Below are 23,199 nucleotides of genomic sequence, written 5' to 3'. Positions count from 1 at the left end.
TGTTCTTGGAGGGTTTTGTTGTGCTTGTTGACATCATCATGTACTTACTTGTTCGAGTCTGATAGAGATGGTTTGATTAAAATTTTTTTAGTATGAGATCAAATGATTTCCTTATTTCATGCACCAAATTATTGTGGATACGAAGCAATTGTGCACTATTTGCATGGCGGCGGCAGCAGCAGCAGCACACGCGGTCAGTACCACTTGGAAGAGTGTGTGTGTGTGCGTGAGAGAGAGAGAGAGAGATGCATGACTTAACACTCCTTGGATGCGTTCTACTCCTCCCAAAACACATAAATTATATATAAAATAAACCATCGTCTAATAGACACCTAACAAAATCCTAAAACATTATAGAACAACTGATTGTCCGTGACAACAACAAATCGTTCTTTATGCGGGCAAAAAAAACATTCAAACATTAGAAGAATATTAAATAATCGACAAGAAAGTCTACACCTAAACCTCAAAGAGAAGTGATACATGAAAGCGTCTGCAAATGATAAATGGAACTTGTAAACATGACTTTAAAATACCATGGCGTGCTAAACGCACCACAACAAATGCCAAAACAAACTTTCTTTTTTTATTAGCAACACAACAATCTTCCATAACTTAGTGTCATGTGAGCCACAGATTCCAAAAAACACTTTGAACAATCAAATTACAACTGTTGAATGCTTGGAGTAAAATAGATGGAATTATTATTCGTTGCTTTTAACTTATGCTCACATTTATCGTTTGTTTGTGGACATTACATCCTCCACTCAGAACCTCAGTTCATGTAGGATATCCCAAGAAACTAGTAAGGTTTTGCATAGAGGACGATGCCTCCTATCTGAAACCTAGAATTTGCTTTAACATCTCTGGCTGCTAGGAACCTGAATCTGGCAAAATCAAGGTTCAATGTCAAGAAATTAGCACACGGATAATTAGATAGAAGAACAAGACGCTTTGAAGACAATATACCTAAACGCTTTGGACATGCACTTCTTCTTTACCATAAAGGTTTTCCGCTGAAAACGCCTCTCGAATATCTGAGAATTCTGTTCATCCAACACATTCCAGCTTGAGCCTCCATCTTCGCTTCCCTCCACAATCCTACAGATCAAAATTTGACCACAACACCCTGAGCTCATAACATGATTTTGCTATTTTCTGATGCTGTTTAACTAGTCTATTCATGATGCAAGACCAAGTAGAGTCATTTCATTTAAGTGAATCCTCCACTGGCTTTCCCCACACTATAGGAGATTAGCTTAGCTAATAATAATGATTTCTGATAAAATATCTTTATTTCTGGGAAAATATATGATACATTAGCAAAACAAGTAAGGATTAGAACATATATCGTATTCTAGTGTTCATCATATGTATGATCCTCACAAAATAAATATGTTCTCTTTCGTCCTTGTTTATCTTGCTTTTTGGACACTGTAGTTGGTGGAGAATTAATGAGTGAAAATTCTTAAACTTCGTAACGCAGAAATTAAAGATTTTTTTTTTAATTTTTTTGTCTTTTCGCCACTGAAAGATCTCTTGTCTATGTCTTCACTTTCTTACCTTTCACAGAGATAATTGGCGTATAACTAGAAAATTGATAATTATTTAAAACTTTGGTTCAAGGCACTAAATCAGTGTATAATTGGCGTATAGAAGAACATCACAAATGTGTGTGATTCAAAAGATAATGACAGTTGAAAAAGAGAAAAACCAACAAGGATTAGAAGTTCACAAAGAGGGAGATCTAACATCTCAATGCCCTATATAAACAGGTTCGTTTTCCTATATACCAACTTTAATATGCTTCGATAGAGATCAGACCTATCACTGCTGTTTCAGGAATAGTTTGCAAAATAATGGTTTTCTCGAGGAGTCTAGATCCATAAAGTCAAGATTCTGTACCAACTTTAATATGCTTTGATAGAGATCAGATGTATCACTGTTGTTTCAGGAATAGCTTAAAAAATAAAGGTTTTCTCGAGTCTAGATCCACAAAGTCGAGATTCTGGAATTCAAGAACATGAACAAGATACCAGCATATACAGACTATTTCAACAATCAACAGGATATTCAGAAAAAACATAAATGAGAAAAACACAAAGGATCCATAATCGAGATGATGGTGGTGTTCATTGAAATATCGATCAGATTAGATGCAAATTTAAGGACCAAAAGGATTTCCATTGCTCCTGATATAAATTTAAATGGTATCTTAATTAGTCAGACATTATGGTGAATTTAGTACTTCTGTTTGACCATAATCTATATTTATTTGTCGTTGTTTGATTTAAGGGCTTATAATTCTAGATTTCATATATCTTAAATCGATAGAAGTTACAGACAGATAAATCTATCAAAAATTTGCCTAAATGAAATTACATAAATTACTGAAAATAATACAAAAGAATATTTATCAGACCTCACAATAGTGCAGTGATAGTTCCTAATATCTGATATCAAGATTCTAAAATATGCATGAGGTTCGTAATGTCTGATCTATAACATTCAATTCTCACATCCTCAATTAAAATGACAACAATATAGCAAGCAAAAAAGATCATCAATTGGATCCGAGGGATCTGAACTGTGAAACCAGGTAGAAGAGAGATCCCAGTAACCACACTACAGCCAAGCAGGCTATATATTCTATGAGCTGCTTGCATTAAAACACCTGGTTGGATTACTGAACATATGTACCACATCCATAACAGTTGAATACTATGTAATTTTTACAATATTAAAAACATATGGAAGTTATCAACCATTGAGCATTAGGACATGATATGAAGTGATATACCTAGTGCCTTCTAGATGCTTGCATATTATATTATAGAATACTACCACAGTTCTATCATTTCAAAGCCATTGTTCAAGATCCTAGTAATAAAAATTACTAATGACAAAACAATCTTTGAGTTTCAATTTTATTAAGGAAAATATAAGATAATAAGCATTAAGTAAGTGAAGTATTCTACCAGTCCATTGGATCTCTTTCTGGAGCATCATTAGCTGATAGCAAATCATATGACTGAAGCTCATACATTTGGTCATCAGAAACTCCATAAATAAGCCAGCATCCTGAAAATTTTGAATGACACAAGAATCGGAATCACTGATAGATAAAGAGAGTTCACAAACGCATTAACTTGACCAAAACAAGTTTATAAAAGAGAGTTCAGTAGAGTATTTATCTTCAATTGGTGACATGAAAAAGCAACAAATGGTGATACCAATACTCCAATAGAAAACATTAATAATGAAGCAGCAGGTCATCATGCAAAACTTAGAGAGTGACATGTTTGGAATTTCACCGCAAACATTATGCTGGTTTCACCACGAACAGGGACCTTGAAACGTGCTAAAATCTTTCAATAGCAGATCAAAACTATAGGTTTTACAATCAAAACCCAAAACAAACTAAGATAAACAGTAGTTCTGGGTGTCTTCCCAGTTAAATCAGACATAAACATTTGTTTTGTTTGCTTCAAACATGTTTTGACATCACAATACAAGCTACAAGCAACTTAAGAAAAAAATGTCATCCTTATTAGACAACAGTTTTGTCTTTGCAAGGCAAAGAAGATGTCAATTCTGGTTGCCATGAGAAGTGTGATCAGAAACCACATAATATCATTAAAAATAAGCCGAAGAAGGTCAAAGAAAGTGGAAGGATCAAAATGGACTTGCTATGGTGAGATCTCACATCACCTTGTGCACAGTAGTTGGCCTCACACCAATAATGTAAACGGAAAAAAATTATGGACTTCTTGTGTTGTATCTTCTTTGTAAGTTTTGTTGGTATTTTTGACTAAGTTAGCCCTCTCCTTATATTGTAAAAGATTCAGATATCTCTGACATTTCTATATAATAGAATTTTCGATAAGAGGTAAAATTAGACCAACATTGTGTAGGAAAAGGAAATACTAAATGGAATAGGTATCACAAAATTGAACCTATCACAGGTTAATAATATATGATTAACCATAAAAAAATGAGAGCAAAACTAGATGTGCATCTCAGACAGGTTGGATTGAGTTAGAGGTTTAACCAAGCCCCAAGCAATCAAGGAACACAACAACCCATGATTCATCCAACTCAATTAGCAATCTGTCTTACTTAACCCATGGTCAATCAAACCTTAATGATCAAATATAGTTTGCAATAAGTTTGGCTAGATTAGGTATAGTTGGTTCAGGCTAAGCTGGTTAACAGGCCAATTAACAGATAATCGAGAAAGTAAACATGTTTTAAAGAGGAAGATAATAAAAACAAAATTACAATTCAGAACATTTAAGGCATGAGAACTTTGAGGTATACTAAACTGTAATTGTCTCGAAAAATGAAACTTGTAAATATATAAATATATATATATGATGAAGAGATAGATAGCAAAGATTGAGTTCTGGAAATAAATTGGATTGCACTGTCAAACTTTGAACCTTTGGCTCCATTTGGTTCTTCCCATTTGGTTGATAGAATACCATCAAAAGCTGATGTAGCCTGGAATTACCAATAAACATTAGAAAATTCAGAGAGCTAGCAATAAAAAAACTGTTATCAAGTAACTAAAGACGAGAACCAATTTATGTTACTCACAATCCCAAAAGGGAGTTGTTCACTGCTTGCAAGAACTGAGCCAGAAGACAGTCTATTCACTTTCGGGAATTGCACATTTATGGGAAAATCATCATTTCCCTTCATGTTATCCATAATTTCATTAACCACATCCAATGCCACTGGCAAAGCTATAGAAGTTTGAACAGGATCGCCTGATAAAGAAACACAATCATTTCCATTGTTTTCTGACTCTCGTTTCAATGAAATAGCTGACAGCAATCCTTCAATATAGAGCATCATCTTGTCAGAAATCTGAGACTCATTTAGCTCCAAAAGAGACGTCCTGTTTCTGAAGGACTTAGTCTTAAGATTCATCAGCAAGTCTTTTAGCATTTTTAGAACTTCAAGAAAGTTTGCTGGTGAGAGATTTTCAACATTAATTTGAGAGCACAAAAGAGCAAAGGCAGTGTAGATGCCTGTAACATGATCATCTACACATATTCGTACTGGACACGAAGAACAGCTCAATGAGTTACTCTCACTAAAACCACACTCAAGTCTTGCTCTTCGCCATTCTATAGCCCCGCTTTGCCTTCCAGGTAATGATACAGAAGCATCAACTTGAAGATAAACCTCTCTCTCAAGTTCCTCTACTTCTTTCTTGTCAAAATTCTCCAGCACTTGAAGTATTTCAGGTGAATACCCATTACGACACTCTTTTCTTATGGAGGAAAGTACAGAAGCCACAACAGTTTCTGTTGCAAGGATCCGTCTAGCTAAGACCTGAAAATAAGTAACATTGACCAATGATTTCCACAAAGGTAAACAATGATAGCAACTCAAACACCATAAGTTTACCTCGTGCCACTTCCTTGTGTAACGTTTGGTAACATCATAAGTTCCATTTTTGGCAATAGCAATTACATAGTTTAGCTTCTTGTTCCAGCTTTAGTAAAAGCATATATCAGTTATTTGATAATATGATTGATATAATTTTTACTAGAATAAAATCAGCATACCCTTTTTCGTACAATAATGGATTATCATATACTCCTTCACATGGATCAAGATGCATCCATCTACATAAAGTCTCATAAATTAGTGACAGAATTAGCATTCAAGCTATCAGATATTTATCACGTCAGATTCAATAAGTCAAAAGCTGCTGACCAAACATAACATTACCTTCCCAAAGAATGAGAAAAGCACTCTGTCCAAACATGATCAGTGAAATCCAATATCTATAAACGAAGCATGAAAAAGGCAAATGAGAAATTTCTTAGAGAAAATAAATTCCTGTTAAGGATGAAAATGAAATTAATCCACTCAACAAGGTTAAGCCCAAAAATGAATCTTCATGAACTTCCTGTATTAATATCAAGAGACGGATGAAAAGCAAGATAAAATATTGGCAAGGCCATCTTTTGTGCAAAAAAAAGCCCATCTTTTGTGCTACACATTATGTGTGCATTTGATGTAGGGCTTGGCAAGGCCCACGGTCATGACATAGCATTTGATAGCACATGACAACTATGACAGCATGTAGCGGCTTGCTACTGTGGATGACTTGGACAGAACTCTCAGCTCTCATTTACTCTTGTCATGAAGGCATGGGCCGAGTAATCAACAGCATACTTGATGCCGGTTTAAACAAACAAATCTATGAGATGTGATGGGAAACATGCCCACTTCCTCTCTTCCTCTCTTTGTTGTAGGGGTCACGCAAGCTTGAGTTGGCAACCGTCGAGCTTGGTGGCCAAACAATGACAAAAACAGAGGGAGGAGATGGAGATGCTTGCACTGCCCTTCCTTTGTAACAGGATCCAAGGGGTAACTTGGAGTTGGTGAATGGTGGTGCTTAGTGCCAATTTGAACGAAGTAAAGGAGAGGTGGCTGCTAGTAGGTCCACATTTCTCCTCTTCTTCTGTTTGTCGAAAGTACCATGCTATCTCGAGAGAGCAACAACTGTTCTTGGTGTCAAACGACAACTAAGATGGATGACGTGGTCCACAATGATCAAGGCTTGTAGTCAGAGGGGACATGAAGCAAAGAGGGTGACAAGAGATGACCTTCTCAGCTTTGCTGCATTGTTGGCCATGGGCTCAACAGGGTCCATAGTAAAAAAAAGAGAAAGGGAAAGTGAGACATTCTAAGTACAGGAAGTTCCTGCCGCTTTCGGTGTTTGCACATGCAAGGCATCATTTCATCAAGAAGTACTGACACTGGTTGACTGAAATACCACAATGAATTAAACTTTAAAATTTGAGGACTTAATTGAGACAAATTGAAGTTCATGAACCAATTTGAATTGATGCTATGGACAAAGAACAACTTGTGTAATATACCCAATACAAAGAGAAAGGAAAGGAACGGAATATAGCTGATAATGGCATCCATCAAGTTGCAGTCTACAAGTAGAATTCAAGTACATCAAAACTAATGTATAAGCATGTAGAATTAATTTTTCACTTTGAGAAACTATCAATGAATGTGGAACTTCCGTCCCTTATAATACAAGCAGCCAACAGGAATCTCATATATAATCAAATGTTAAAAAGTCTGATTCATACAGCAAACACAGTACACAGTGAACACATGGCATTATTATCATACTTGAACAACAAGCTGTCATCAACTAACCAGACGAGCTTCATATCCAAAAGCTCGACAATAGAGTGTAAAACAATTAGCCCATTCCCCACATCGCCCTCTCCTTGTTTGTAGAAGCTGGAAAAAGGATAATAATAGTAATATCAGAGGATGCATTTCCAGTAATCGAATAATTAATTCAAAGAAGCAACTTACCTTTAACGGATCATTGTAGCGTGGAAAACGAGTAATATTCGAGCAAATGTTGCAACTGAAAAATGTTACTCATCAACATAGTATCATAAAGTCATGAAAAGATGTATTTGGATCAACATAACTGTTAAAAAGAAAAGAATATTGATGTCTAGAGTGGATATTAGCAGGAGAGGAACACTCAAGAAACCAAGAGGCTATATGGTGACAAGTAATGTCCTCATTAACCATTTTAATAGACTACTTATGACTAAACATTAATTGTTCTTGATTAGGCAGTAATAATAGATTCAAGAAGAATTTCAAGCCTGGAACCTCTGAGATAAGAAAAACCCCTGACAGTGAGTCACCAATTTGAAAAAAATAAGATCATAATGGTTACATTACATTTTATTTCAAAAATCTTAACAAATTGGGGAATGCAATAGAACCACAAAGATCCTACAAAGGTGAAGTAAGAGAGATGAAAATAACAAGGTAAATACTATCAACGTTGGAACATGTGAATTTTAACTGCAGTGGAAAAAACATATACAAAGGATTGCAGTATAAAGGGTATGCCCAATAAGGAGAGCATTAAAGAACTGATTAGTCAATTATGAAAAGGCAAATTATATTTATTCCCTACATTGACAATACCCAAAAGTTAGCAATTAGACTATGCTAGTCTATAGAATTCTCCAATAACAGAGAACAGAGTTTGTCTCCAATATAGTAAAATAAAACATTTCTTGCCCTTAAGTTCAGTCATTTTCAAACCTACATGAAGAATAAGTACAGAAACCAAATGCACAAGGTGTGAACTATACCTAACTAACAAAAAGAGTCGAGACAATTTAATGTGAATAAACTAGTGGCTTATTTAATGTTAAATGGCTGGATTTCAAGTTTAGTATGTTAAGAAAATTGACGCAGAATTTGGTAAAAATTATGCAACAATGCTAATAAATAATTCAAATTTGTTTATAGAAGCTCCTTTACTATTGTCTATCGTCGATACTTCAATCCACTCATTTATCCCTACTGTTATAATTAGTATGGATGTTTTTAAAACTAAATTCTCATGTTCTACACATAAGCCACTTGAGTGATGTGAATTGGAATTTGTTCTTTTTTCCCTGTTGTAATTTATGAGCTCTTTTAAGTTACTTCATTGAATGCACCTTATCACAACCTCATTAAATAAACTCATCATTCTTCTTATAGAAGGCTCCAGTCAATTAGCTCATAATGCACTATCAAATATTCAGATATAAGTTATATCTTTCTTATCTCAAACATTCAAGGTAAATTCTAGCTCCTTAAAAATGATGAGAGAAAACTGATGTCAAGTAAAGCAATAATGCTATAATCAAGATAACAAAAGCTATGATATTATATCAAATCCTAACACTAGATTTGTGCTTCTTTATTGTACCTATAAAGTTCAACACGATGAGCACCAAATTCTATCTCAGAATGATCTGGATTACCCATGCCAATGCTGTTAGTTCCACCACCACATTTATCACAAGGTGGTGAGTTGACCCACCTACAAAAGTAAAGTAAATGAATGGACAGATAAAGCTGACTGACATGGTTGATGAAAATTAATATTACAACTAGGAAAAGTAAATTGTCTTATAAAGTACTCATCAGATTCCCCTTTTAACCTACTATGGAAGAGATCAATTTTGTCCTAATATGTGACAATTAATTGCAGAAAACATAATTAAAGTAAGAATTAATCACATAGAATATAAAGCACAATGATGAAATTATAAATGAATCACTCATTTTCTCGAAAAAGTTATAAGTATTTCAATATAAAGATAAAAAAATATTTCTAGAGCTAGTGACATGCATCCATGAGATTCAAATATCCAACTAGTAATATTTGAAGGACAGAAAGTTGAAAAATATTTGATAAATAATCAAAATTTTAGTGCAAATGGATTGTACAGCATGCTGTGGATCCCAGAACAAGAAGGCATATAAACATTTCCAAAGAAAGAGAAAATTTTGATAATAGAATTGGTACCATTACCTAAATGACTGTTTGAACCAGAAAAGCAACTGCAGCAAGAATGCATGATCTGTCTCATCTTTTGAAGGTCTCAAAATTCCATCCTATAATTTCCATAGTAAAAATTAAAACAGGAACAGATGTATTCATACATAAAGCATCATCTATACCATCCATTGGAATTGACAGTCAACCTCTAAAGAAAGAATACCAATTGCTGCTTGTTGCAAATTGATGATATGGTAAGCACATTAAGTGCTAAATACAGTTTGCATATGATAGTGTTCCGAGTGAGTATGCAACGGAGATCTAGACAGAAACATTTGACCTTCCAAAGCAGGCAAATCACCTTATGTGGGTCGAATACAGACAGAAACTATGAATAAGTGAGTTTTCAGAAAAAGACATCACAGTACATATAAGGACAAGCATGAAGTAATACTAGTATAAAGATGATAGGAGGCAAGATAAGTGAGATACTAACTACTATCAAGTTGCGCCAAATAGCAACCATGAAACTCTATCTATTTGCTCTCATGATAAATGAACTTACTAGGCATAATCCCACAGTGATATTTATTAAGCACATATTGGAAAAAGAATGTACTAGGGGACAAGGGATAAACCCCAAACTACACCTCCAAAGACAAGCTTTATAAGCAAAAGGTATAAAAATAAGGTGGGAGAAGTACTTCAGCAACATTAGAACAAAAGAAGAGAATAATGGATGGGAAAAAAAAATTTTAATTTGACCCGATTATGCTACAGCTGATTTAGGGTAAGGTCCATCAAATTTGGATCCCACACGTCGAAATATGTTCCTAAGGACGAGCCTTGATACAACAGCGGATCTGAAGCAGAAATTTCAAGTCAGGTTTGGGTTGGATTTTCAGGTTACAGGGTTCCATCAACAATCCTATTATGGCAAACAAAGGTAGAATTGTTTTCCATGATCAACAAATTGTTTGGAAGAATCTTGTCTAAGTGAATCACTTGTGAGAAAGTTGTTTTTAGATAGTGATATGATGAATATCTCCGCTAATCAGTACTCCATTGTGAAGCCTAGCTAACCAGAAGACAATAAAGTAAGCCAATGAAATGTTTCACATCAGTATAAATCCTAACATAAAACATTCTCCAAATCAGAAATACGATTAGGTCTGTGGGCTATAAATAGGAGCCTATCCATGCATGCAACAAGCTTTTTTACTTCATAAAACCTCAGCAGACCTCCTCTATCTTTTAACATTGCTTCGGACATAAACTAACTTGAGCATCGAAAGGGTCTCAAAAGGCATGTCTTCGACATAAGTTTTGTAGAAAGTGAAAATATCATGAGTAGGATTCCTCGACTCATGTCCGCATCGACTAGGGTCTGAGCCAAGAGATCCAAGTCGGGACATCTTAGTCAAAAGATCTAAGTAAAACCTCACTTAGATGGTTCTTAGAGGCAATTATTCAGAGAAGCAGTCTAGGCCAAATCCATTTCGATATGTTAGATTGATGACCAACTTTGACACCAATATAGAGTTACCAAGAAACCAATAAATTTTTAATGTTTGGGAAGGAATTTAAAATAGTAAACCTTCTTTCTCGTGTGGCATAACTAATACCACTTCCATGAACCAATGTCTCTTCTTTATGATATTTGCAAGTAGAAAAACATTTATAATGCTACAATCCAAAATACTAGATCTGCCCCATGTAAGCAAAGTGATCTTATGTTGACATTTTATAAATCAGATGACCTTGGCTTGTATTCTAGCAAGGCCCCTGAATGTGAAAATATTTATGTCGCTGACTTTGAAGAATAAGATACAACATAAATCCAAGTGAAGAAGAAACAGAAATCTAATGCATATCCTCCCACCAGCCTCTAGTGAAAACTTTGATTAATGCTGCTCCTCCTACCAGCCTCCAATGAGAACATTGATTATATCCTACTTACATGTGCTTGCACTAAGCCTGTTTAGAGTTCAAACTTCAAAGAATTGTCTTCCATATATTGAATATCACAGGATACTGTTGAACTTTGAAATACATAGACAAATGGAAGAAAAAAGAGTATAAAAAATTGGATCTATGCTTAAAATAGACTCTATACCGCAGCATCTGCTGGAACATCTAGGAAAATATATAAATTTTATAACGCATGGAACAAAGGCGTTGTGATTAGATGAACAGTTATGTGTAGGTTTGATAAAAGATAAAATAAGGAGTTGTTAAACATAATAAGAACATGTGCCAAGGAGGCCAATAGATATTGACATATTATAGTTAGAAGATATAAAACAATTAGTATTAGTGGTACGATAAGAGGGAGAAGGAAACCTGTAAAGTCTTTATTAGAAACTATAAATAAATATTTAAATATTCTTAATTTAACTATGGTTCACCTTACCTATCCGGACCAGTATACTGACCAACCATCGATATGGTACGTACCAATTCGTATTGACGTACTGACACACAGTACGATGGGGTGTACCGACAAACCGAAATGTGCCACCTGTACCAATCTCCTATCGGACTGGTACGTGCCGCCCGTATGCCGCAGTACTGACACGGACTTAGCTGGTTTTGCCTAAGTCGTGCGGCACCCTCGCGCGTCCGTCCGCAAAGGTCAGCCTCCCCGAAGCCTCCCATTGTCCCTTAGGACCAACAAAAGAGAGAACGGGTTAAAGAGAACGCCTCAATCGGGATCCACAAGCAGACATGTCCGAAAAAACACTTCATAGACAATGCAAATTACAAACAGACTTTACAAGCTCTGAACAGTGGCACAACAAAGGGTAAAATGGTCCATTACAGACCGAAAAGCTCTCGCACGTGTCCACATGACACAACCTTTATTTACAAGCCTAAAGAGGCCACCAACCCAACTAAAAATGGGACTATTAAGCCTTCGGCCGCCCCTTTATATGTTGTACAAGGCATGAACATGCCAATAGACACGGACAGATATAAGCATTACATCAAACACCTTGTTTAGAAGTTTATCCGTGACATTCTCCCCCACTTATCCCTTCGACGTCCTCGTCGAAGCCTTTGTGAACACTGCAACTCTTCGCCTTTGCTGAGTCTTCAATCTTCTGCTCCAGCTGCAATGCGCCTCCTGGCTCCCAGCTGCTCTCCGCTGCTGTTTCTGAGTAGTCGAACCTTTGATCCGCCATGCTGCTTTAACTCGCCAATGACTCTGACTCTGGTGTGGGGTTGGCTGAGTTGTATTGATCCTCGTTGATTCCTGCGGATCCACCAAATGAAGGAAAAGACCATTCTTACTGCGCCAGTTTCTCAAAATTTCCACATGCTGCTTGAACTGGGTGGATGCTTGTTGGAGCTTTAACGAGCATCGCCTCGCAAACTTCTGAAGTTTTGGGTCCTTCCTCCACAAAATCTGCTCATTGACTCTTCTTTCAGTTAGTTGTCACATCCAAGTAGGTTCGCATCACTTCCGCTTTCGATTGGCATTTCGTTGGGAAATGACGCGGACAATCTACTCTCAGTAGCACTGATCACCGTTGGTGAGGATTTGACAACTATTGTCTTCCATTATCTTCGAAGGGTCTTTGAACTTGTGCAGAGCTCCTCTGCTGGATAGATAAGAGAACTGGGGTACTCGGTTTCGCCCATTCTCTTAAGAGTTGAGAAGGCAAAGGTTACTTGACTTCGCCCGCCTCCTCGAGATTGTACTTCATGCATCGAGCTGGTTACTGGCCTTCGCCTGCTCTTTGCTCACACTTCTGAAGTACTTGAAGTGTTTGCACTCCTTGCGTTGAGTTAGCTACTGTGATTCACCTTCTCAATGCCATTGAACTTCTGGAATGCAGGAAGTTATCACCCCAACTTGGAGTAATTCTCTGATAGATGAGGTCGCCTCTGGGATTGTACCGTCTTCTCCATCAACCCTGCCGCCTACTCCACTGAGTAGCAAAGGTACAGCACCGCGTACTGCTTGCTTCGTTCCTTGGTCGTGCACTCTTGCATGACCCGAAATCCTTCACTTACGACTATCTTGATGAGAAACTTGTTGACACTGGTCTTACGAAGTTCTTCGGCCTCTGCCCTTCAGCCTTGTCTCGGTACTTGAAGATTGCCTCTGCATTCTCCACCTCCTCGGCCCCTTTCACGACCAAGCGCTCTCCCTCCATGAGAGCAAGGGATCAATGACTTTCACGGAAGTCCCGCCTCTGCGGTACCATGGCGCTGCCATGCCCATGGCACTACTATCCGTCGCCTCGCATCTCCATCCCTTTTCTTCACAATCAGTAGATATGCCTCCGTGACACTCCTCCGAGTCCACCTCCATTCTAACTGATTGCTTGATTTTGGGTAGCTAAGTCCCTCTGGACTCGTCGTCGCTTCCTCGCCCCTTTCGACCCCCTGCTTCAACACCTCTGTGTTCTCTAAGCAGTCTGTTTGGTCGATGGAAAGACAGACTGCAACTCCCATGCCTGGCCTCTGCCATCACGTTGTAGAGTTTGCACCGATTCTGTTCTCCTTAGCTTCCTTGGTAGCAACGTTCGCTTACTCGACCTTGTCCTCTGACTTGTCGGGCTCCCTTAAGCGAATATGAGCTCTGGAGCAGTCCAACTCTCCAGCTGCTTCGATCATACCTCTGCATGATCAAGTCCCTCTCATGGGACTCACTAGTACTTGCATTCGAACTTTTCCCTTGGTGGAACCCAGCCCCCATATGCTGATGACCAAGGTTTTCATCCGATGCAAAATTCGGTGCACGCCCGGAAGACCCGCCTCTGCGGTACCATGGCCTTCACTCCTAGAATCCATAGCCCTTCTTGTCGTCGTGTTGTTCACCAAAGCGGAGCTCCTAGTAGCTCCCGATCATACCTCCATATGATCTAGTCCCTCCCGGGACTATGTCGTGTGTGTCACATTGCCACGAACTGTTCCACCACGATCTGCTGCACCATGTCGCCTCCTGGTGACATCTCCATTGCATTCTGATCCTTGTGGAATAAACTCGAATTGTGAACCCTCCATGTGTGGCCTCTGCCAATACATCGCAGGGTCTCCTCCACCTTCGATTTTGTTCGCTCCTTTGGCAATCGACCTTCATCCACCCACTCTTGGGTCACACCTAGATGAAGCACCGCTCTAGGACAGTCGGTCGCCTAGTAGCTCCCGAAGTCCACCGACTTCGCTGTAATTTGTGCACCATTGCCTGGATCCTGGGCCTCTGCCCCTACCAGCACAATCTCCGCTGCGCACCGCTTCCTTCATGGCAACTTCGAATGGTAACATTGTGGCATATTCTTCAAGAGTACCCGCCTCTGCGTCCTCTTGCCCCGTGCTAAGGCCTTCTGAACCCAACTTCGCCTCCGCAAATTGAGTCGCCTTAGTTCCTCCATCAAATGCTTCTCCGAGATAAGGTGCATATGCCCAGAAGCTCCCTTCTTCCTCAGCACCATGCAAGATGAGTCCGCTCCGTCAGAATGAAGGACCCATGGAACAACATGATCCTACTCTTGCCTCTGCAAGAGTTCATGTCCTTGACCTCTGTCTAAGGAAAGCACTGTGCCTCTGCTCCACGTACCAACTTCTATGCTGGCTCCCTTCATGCGGCTTGGGTACTTCGCCAAGTTACACCCAAGTTGCTCCGCTCCTCGTTTTTGCATTGAGTCAATGGTGGCCCTCGTGCCCACCATTCCACGGGTCAGCCCTCCCTTGAGTCCGATCTCCACATCGACTCCAAGTGTGCCTTCATTTAAGTTGCTTTAGGTCGCTCCCCCACATGATCTCGCAATGTATCCACCAATGCATTCTCTCGAGCGAGATCATGCGACAACTCCTCGCTGCTTGCTCGGTCCATTGAGCTTCGTGGAGTTGTTGTTTGTGAGGTACTCCTCCTCAACATGTGAAGTCCGTCTCACATGATTCTCCCTCTGGAGAGCCGAGACTTATCCCTCCTGGATAACTATCCCGTTGGAGCAACATCTCTCTTCATTTCGGAGACCACCATCCCCTTGGACTACTCCGACCTGCTGAACAAACTGTGCATTGTTCTGCCTCTTGCAAACGCACTTGCTAGATTGCGCCTCCACGTCAATACAGCCACCGCTGCACCCCTCAAGGCCTAGCAACATGCTGAACTCGTTGCACACTTCAGCCTCTTCCGGACGTATCCTTCGCATGCCGAAGAGAAAGTTTCAATGCTCCATGGCGCCGAGTCTCGACCGCCTTGGGATGGCCACGAACAATCCATCGTCCGCATACAAGCCCATGCATGAGTACCGAATTCTTCGAGTTAGCAATTCCCCTCACCTCTGTGAGCTTTGCACAACTCTTTCGGTCGCTGAGCAACTCATTCCACTTTGCATGGTCGCGTCATTTTGCCAAGCGCCTCGCTTGCCTTGAGCACCATCAAGTAAAGTTGTCAACGTTGAGCCGAAGCTCAAACTCAGCCATCCCAACCTTTGTGCGCTCCACATTCTTCCAAGCTTGCCTGTTCTCGTGGTGCCTCTTGCGCGAAGGGTTGGCCATTCCTCTGAATGCCAATGTTAGATGCCCGCTCCTCTGAGCGACTCTTTTCCCTACATCTCCATGCCCGTTTTCCCTCAAACGGTCGCGCGTTGCTGACTGCCCTCAACGCAGCCCCGCTAGGTCCCCCACGTTTGCATGTCAAGTGTTTCTATGAGTGCTTATCCCGCTCTGATACCATATGACACGGACTTAGCTGGTTTTGCCTAAGTCGTGCGGCACCCTCGCGCGTCCGTCCGCAAAGGTCAGCCTCCCCGAAGCCTCCCATTGTCCCTTAGGACCAACAAAAGAGAGAACGGGTTAAAGAGAATGCCTCAATCGGGATCCACAAGCAGACATGTCCGAAAAAACACTTCATAGACAATGCAAATTACAAACAGACTTTACAAGCTCTGAACAGTGGCACAACAAAGGGTAAAATGGTCCATTACAGACCGAAAAGCTCTCGCACGTGTCCACATGACACAACCTTTATTTACAAGCCTAAAGAGGCCACCAACCCAACTAAAATAGGACTATTAAGCCTTCGGCCGCCCCTTTACATGTTGTACAAGGCATGAACATGCCAATAGACACGGACAGATATAAGCATTACATCAAACACCTTGTTTAGAAGTTTGTCCGTGACAGTACGACGAACCTTGAATTTAATTATGAATATGACTTTTTATATACCTCAATGGCAGCAACCATATAAACCCTAAATAGTCGGGACAATATGGTTTTGTTGTTATTGTTATATGGAAGAAAGGCATATAAATCCCTTAAAAGCTCATAGACTTCACCTGAAGATTTTCTACAAAGAATGAAGTGTTTCATATCTCAGAATAGACATTATTTTGAATCTTTAGTATCTGTTTTCTTTTTTCTCTTAATTTACATTCTTCTCATACCCTACAATCACATCCTTAATGAAATAAAGCTCAAAGAAAAAGTTGTCTATCTTGCGTTGTCAAACAAAAAATAAAGGAATTCATAGATTAAAATCTTAGTCCAGTACCAACACGGTCCAGCCTACTGCCACTAGATACAAGACTACAAGTCAACATTATTGGTACCATCAAGACCAAATGATCAAGAGAGAGAGGAGGAGGAGGAAGAAGAGAAAGAGGAGGAACATGTGGCAAACGAGTAAGAGGAGGAAAAGGAGGAATAAGAAGAGATAAAGCAGGAGGATAATGACAAGGAGGCTGATGAGGAGGAGACAGCAATGCATATCAATAGGAGGAAGAGGTGCTGAAATAAACAAGGAGGAGCAGGAGATGGTGATGTGGCATGGAGGAAGAGGCAGCAACTACGTGGTGAGGAGGAGGAGGAGGAGGAGGAAGAAGAAGAAGAAAGAGGAGGAAAATGAGGCAAAGAAGTAAGAGAAGGAAAAGGAGGAATAAGAGGAGACAAAGCAGGAGGACAATGACAAGGAGGCTGATGAGGAGGCGACAACAATGCATATCAATACAGGCACCTCTATCAAGAGGAGGAAGAGGTGCCGAAATAGACAAGGAGGAGCAGGAGATGGTGATGTGGCACGGAGGAAGAAGCAGCGACTAAGTGGTGAGGAGGAGAAGGCGGCAATGACACGACGAGGAGGGAGGAGGATGATAAAGCGATGACATCATAGTGAAGGAGATGACAGAGGAGGGGAGAGAGAGATTGATCAAAAGAAAGAAATAGAGAAAGAGATAACAGTTGTCAGATTTCGATATTAGTTGGTACTAATTTGTTTTTCGGCTTGTAAGCCCTATACAGTAAGCTTACTGCATCATAAGCTTGGTTTTTGGACTGGATGAAGTAAAATCATCACTCCACATATTGGCTGTCAGACCAGTAAATACAAGTTCATACCGATCAGTAAGCACAAGATTTAAGTCCTTGCTAAGAAGAAGTGCAGGAAAAGTTGAAATAAATGACAAGAAATTTCAGATAATTAAAAGTTGTTCATATCTTTCTTCAATTATACAACAACATGTCTTAGAAAATCAAAGTGAGATAGTTAAACATGAAAAGGAGAATGTGTATTAATTTGTGATAAATTGATGCCCCTAAGATTCAAAAGAGAGGAAGAGCAATAGAGGGAGAAAAGATAATTTTGTATATGGATCCCAATATTTCATATATCTGCAACAAGATTTCCTTTTGTTACCTTTGGCTTGTAGATAAATAAAGCTAACACACCAACAAAACAGAGAAAGAAAGATCTAAGGCATTAGTGAAAAGGACAAACGGTCAAATAAACCTCATGTTCATCAAATTAAAGTGAATGATAAATAATAGTTTTTCTCCAATTGTGTATCCAAATTGGGATTTCCAACAAATTCAAATTCAAACTAAGGGAACTAATTGGTAAAACTTTCCTTTGTTATAAAATTATAATCCCATAAAATCCTATAAATAGACAATCTAAGACCACCTGTGCCCAATTCTAATGATTTAATAACTCTCTCAAGTCTCAACATCTAAAACTGCCAAAATATGTTTCAAAATTTCCCATAATTTAGAATAGCATATTGTCCCAACTACGTACTGATATACCAATATGTTGCAATATCGACCTTATTTCAACATCAAAATAATACTCCAATATTATAATTTAGGCATACTGATTAGTACTACCATGCACTAGACCAAAACTGTTTAAAAACTTATATTGGACCGAGATTTTGCACAGTGAAAACAAAGACTCTTACAGAGAACAACCATTAAAAATGATGACTAAGATACATCCATAATTGCCAACTTGTTCCAAAGGGTTTCAATTAGTGGATTCTCTTAAAACATTGCGAAGTTCATAGTGGATTCTCTTAAAAAACAAATTTCTACCACAGCTCAATTAGTAGGATTCATTCAACAAATTGCCATCTTTTCCTCCTTAAGCTCTTTAAGACTGCCAAGTAGGTGTCGACAGAACCCAAAACTTTTTTTTTCCTCATGGTCGCAACCATACACGAGGACCAGTTCTTTGCAAGGGTTTCAACTTTCAAGCATCCAATTGCAAGCAGCTGAATCCAACCTGACACACCCATCCTCCATAACAAGACCAAAGCATCTGCGACCCCAAGGCACCAGATCCTTAAATGATCACGATTCAAGATACCTCGAACATGTCTCATCCCAGACTCAGTTAACATCTATCTAAACTAGTAGTCATTTATCCTCATCAATTCATCTAGTTAAGAACCATATATACTTATGAACATCTTCCATGTTAGATGGCTGACATAGGAATTTGCTTCTTTATCATTTGTGCTTCATGAAATTAATAGTGGTTGGGTCTAGGCCAATTATTTCTAAATCATGAACTAGCTTCTCTGAAGCCAGAAAATCATAACCATGCCCTAAGTCCTTCTCTCCAGCTAAATATCAAACTCTGCAGGTAATTATTGTTGATGACATGTATGTTCATCAGAGCATCCCAACTATTATTATTTTTCTTCTTTAATATCCCTTCTTTTAGTGACATCGGAGCTAATTTGTGCTTATGAGGGCCAAACGCTAGAAATATACACATACAAAGATATTTCTGGTTGTACCTTGGCCAAACTGACTAATGCCTTCTCCTCAACTTCATCGATGGGAACCGTCTTCCGAGCAGCATCTTGGCGGTGTGGATCCTCATACTACGTTTATCCAAACACTAGCATCACCAATTAGCACTCTAGAAAGAGATATACGTGTATCAAGAAACGAGACAACATTTAAAGATCTCAAACCGACCATGAGAACCTGCTGGACATATGACCGGACCCTCTGCTCGAACTCTCTTCCATCACCTGTGGCAGCATACTGCTGGAGCAAAAGTGCCTCCTCCTCGGCCTGAAAGACAGAAAGGAAAAGGAACACAATTGAACATTCGGTAATCCTTTCCTAATCAATTATTCCTTCATATTAGAAAGGGAAGGTAGAAAAGAAGAAAACCTGCAACATACGTGCCAATTCTTCGTCGGATTTCTCAACCTCGGCGGCTCTTGCCTTCTCCCCTTCTTCTTGAATGGACACCAACCGGAGCTTATCAGTAATGGACTCGAGATCCGACTCATCAGTGACAACATGTTCCCCATCCTCCACCAAGATCTTGCGTGGGCAACACGGTACAAGTTCAATCAGCTGTACCCTAATCTCGGCTTACAAAAGGACGCAACTGGGAGAGAGAGAGAGAGAGAGAGGAGATAATACCCTTTGATCCTCCGGTGGCACGGAGGTCAGCGAGAATATCTGGTACTGAAGGACCTGATAGTAAACAGAAGATGAGAATCGGCGAGAAGACCACAAAAAAACCGTTGAGATAGACAAAAGATCTCAAAGGAAGAAGAAGAAGAAGAAAGAGGAAATCTCACTTCGAATCCGAAGTCGGTGTCGCACTCGACGGGGAATTGCGCGTCGTTGTGACGGACGACGAAGTTGCGAGCGACCATTGCTTCTCTCTATCGAATCTCTCCCTACTCTCGATGCCCTGCTTTGCTTGGATGCGAAGGAAGAAACCCACTTCGATCTTGGTATTGATCCCAACGGGGGAGGGAGAGGCGGTGGAGGGCGAATCAGCGTGGGTTTGATTATGGTGGATCGATTTTTGACTTCCATCTCACTTTTAATCTTAGTTTACATACCTCAACACGGCAACGGATGGGAGAAAGAGAGACAACAGTGGGGGACGGGGGATGAATAATAATAATAATAATAATTTGTTATTATTATTATTAATATCATAAATAATAATTATTTAGGATTAATTATATATATTTTTTATCATCCCTAAAAAGTTATATGTTTGATTAAATTTAGAATATTTAAATTTTTATTTATAATTTTTATTAAATTATATTTAGAACCTTTCATATTTTTTCTCGTATCAATAATATTAATTATTTTACCGCTATTGAGTACCGCATTCGGATGTCTCGTTAATATATGCTTGTATCATCTTAAATGATTTTCTTTTATCTTATCATTTATGAAAGCGATACATAGTTGTTCACGATTATATATTTTTTTATTATCTTTTCTAATAACTTCACACATCCATCTCAATATTCTCATCTCGATAAGATAATTTTTTTATATTTTAATTAATTACTTAGCATTAACAATTTTAGTCTCACAATTATCTTATAATTTTTTTTACTCATTTTAATCATCTTATTTTTATTCTATGAATAATATTTTCATCTATCTCTTTATCTTGTTAAATAATTAATCTAAAATACTTACAACTTTTAATTAAGGAAACTTCTTATCCATCCAATTTAACTATATTCTCTTATCTATTGTTAGAAGTATTAAAATTATATTTTTATAAATTTAATTTTAATCATACTTAATCTAAAACATTTAGTTTCTAAGGTTTATCTCCGTATCTAAATTTTATAATTTATTTTATTTAAGTTCTCATCAATTAAGATAATATTATCAATAAATAACATACATTAGAGAGGTCTATCATGTAATGACTAGTAAAATATTCTATTATTAATGTGAAAAGATAAGTACTTAATGCGATCCTTAGTGTACTCCTATGCTAATAAGAAACTCACTATATATACTTTCTATAGTTCTAACACTAGTAGTTACATTATCATATATATCTTTAATAACATCAGTATAAGTATAATTAGTATATGTACCCTTCTTTTCTAAAGTCTATCATAATAAACATCTAGCAACTCTATCATAAGCTTTCTCAAAATCAATACAAATTATATACAAATCTTTTTTTTCTCCATATATTTTTTTATTAAATAAATAAATAAATACTTTCTTTGGTTGATCTTTTAATCATAAAACTAAAATTTTTTTATTTCAAGCCTTATTCTACTTTCGATAACTCTTTTCCAAAGCTTCATAGTATAGTATGACCGATGATTTTAATTTTTTTATAAATTAAATAATTTTATATGTTACCCTTATTTTTATAAATTAGTATTAAAAAATCCTTTCTTCATTCATTAGGCATCCTTTTGAATATTATAATTTTGATAAATAAACTAGTTAATTAAATTACTCCTTTGTACATTAAACTTTTTTGAACCTTAATGGAGATACCGTTAGGCTAATTTCATCTTCTTTAATACATCTTTTACCTTATTTCATGAATAAATCTATTATTATTAAATATATAATTATTATTTATCATTAAATCTAAATCTCATGTAAAATATTTATTAAATAATCTATACATTTTTTAACTTTCTTTAATCTTGTTATCATTAACAAGTATCCTTTGATTTACACCTGTAATGAATCTGATATTACCTAAATTTTTATACTTCCTTTTCTTAGTTTAGCAATTCAATATATATCTTTTTTATCATCTTTAGTATCTAATTTATTATAAAAACTATGATAGCTTTATATCTTATCATACTAACCATTTTTTTAACCTCTTCTAAAATTCTTTATATCTTTTATTTTTTCTTATGTTTTATAATTTTCTAATAAATATTATATTTTTGAACTTACTCACACTACTAACAACTCTCTTTTAAGGATATAAATCTACTTTTAGTTCGACGAAGAATCTCATTTGTTAAGTTCATGATCTTATTTATCATCATAGTCTAAATAATATTAATATTATATTCATTTAAGTTTCAAGTTGTAACATTTTTTTCATCTTATTAAGTGTTTACATTGTCATCTTTAAAATTTCACCATCTAGTCTTAGTAAAATTTTTATTATTCTTTTATGTTCTTAAGTAAATATTCAATACCATCGGCATATGTTGATTCGTTGAGCTTCCGTCGAGTATAACTTTACAATTCTTATAAATAATTTTATCTATCTTTCTAGCTAAAAAAAAATCTATTTGATTACAATTATGACCACTCCTATAAGTAATTAAGTGTTGATCTTTCTTCTTAAAGTGAGTATTTATAATTATAAGATCATACGAAGTTGAAAAATCTAAAATTATATCATCATTTTTATTTCTCTTCCCATAACCAAAGCTCTCATGAACCCCTTTATATTTACCATACATTTCCCTTCATGATCATTTAATCTCCTCCAATTATAAATTTTTTAGTTATAGGCGTTTCTTAAATTGTATAATCAAAGTTTTTCTAAAATTCTCTTTTGGTTTAATCTTTTGGTCTAACTTGAGAGGCATAAACACTAATGATATTCAAAACATCTTATCATTTCATAAATTTTAAAATTATAATTTTATATTTACAATATTATTTTTAAAATTCTTATTAACAATAATTCCTACGTCGTTTCTATGTTTAACTTTTCCAATATATCAAATTTTAAATCTAGTACAAACAATTTCTCTAGATTTTTTTTCTACTCACTTAGTATCTTATAAACAAATAATATTTATTATTCCTCTGTCATA

The 23,199-nt window shown here is 37.3% G+C and overlaps 1 protein-coding gene across 2 annotated transcripts; it reads right to left on the bottom strand.

Annotated features, from left to right (window-relative positions):
- Positions 1 to 564: 564 nt before the first annotated feature.
- LOC135636313 (peptide-N(4)-(N-acetyl-beta-glucosaminyl)asparagine amidase-like) lies at positions 565 to 20,438 on the bottom strand. 2 transcript variants are annotated; one of them, XM_065147977.1, is made up of 17 exons: positions 20,200 to 20,438; positions 20,039 to 20,092; positions 19,781 to 19,936; positions 19,580 to 19,678; positions 19,396 to 19,482; positions 9,389 to 9,471; positions 8,780 to 8,893; positions 7,366 to 7,420; positions 7,201 to 7,287; positions 5,746 to 5,801; positions 5,580 to 5,639; positions 5,419 to 5,506; positions 4,600 to 5,343; positions 4,443 to 4,503; positions 2,979 to 3,081; positions 970 to 1,101; positions 565 to 887 (listed from the first exon to the last, which is right to left on the bottom strand). In XM_065147977.1, the coding sequence occupies exons 1-17, from the start codon at positions 20,275 to 20,277 to the stop codon at positions 803 to 805; spliced, it is 2,142 nt and encodes a 713-aa protein (XP_065004049.1). In that variant the 5' UTR covers positions 20,278 to 20,438; the 3' UTR covers positions 565 to 802. The 2 variants fall into 2 exon arrangements, with proteins under 2 accessions (XP_065004049.1, XP_065004050.1); XM_065147978.1 differs by having other exon boundaries at positions 19,792 to 19,936; positions 20,200 to 20,285.
- Positions 20,439 to 23,199: the final 2,761 nt, after the last annotated feature.

This window comes from Musa acuminata, chromosome BXJ3-4 (genome assembly GCF_036884655.1).
Source record: "Musa acuminata AAA Group cultivar baxijiao chromosome BXJ3-4, Cavendish_Baxijiao_AAA, whole genome shotgun sequence".
NCBI lineage: Eukaryota > Viridiplantae > Streptophyta > Magnoliopsida > Zingiberales > Musaceae > Musa > Musa acuminata.
This window is presented reverse-complemented; position numbering and strand designations above follow the sequence as displayed.

Coding starts and splice junctions, on each gene's coding strand:
- LOC135636313 (XM_065147977.1), bottom strand. CDS start 20,277: ATGGTCGCTCGCAACTTCGTCGTCCGTCACAACGACGCGCAATTCCCC. Junction 7,288..7,365: donor GCTACAATGATCCGTTAAAG/GTAAGTTGCTTC, acceptor TCCTTTTTCCAG/CTTCTACAAACAAGGAGAGG. Junction 5,344..5,418: donor ACACAAGGAAGTGGCACGAG/GTAAACTTATGG, acceptor ACTTATTTTCAG/GTCTTAGCTAGACGGATCCT.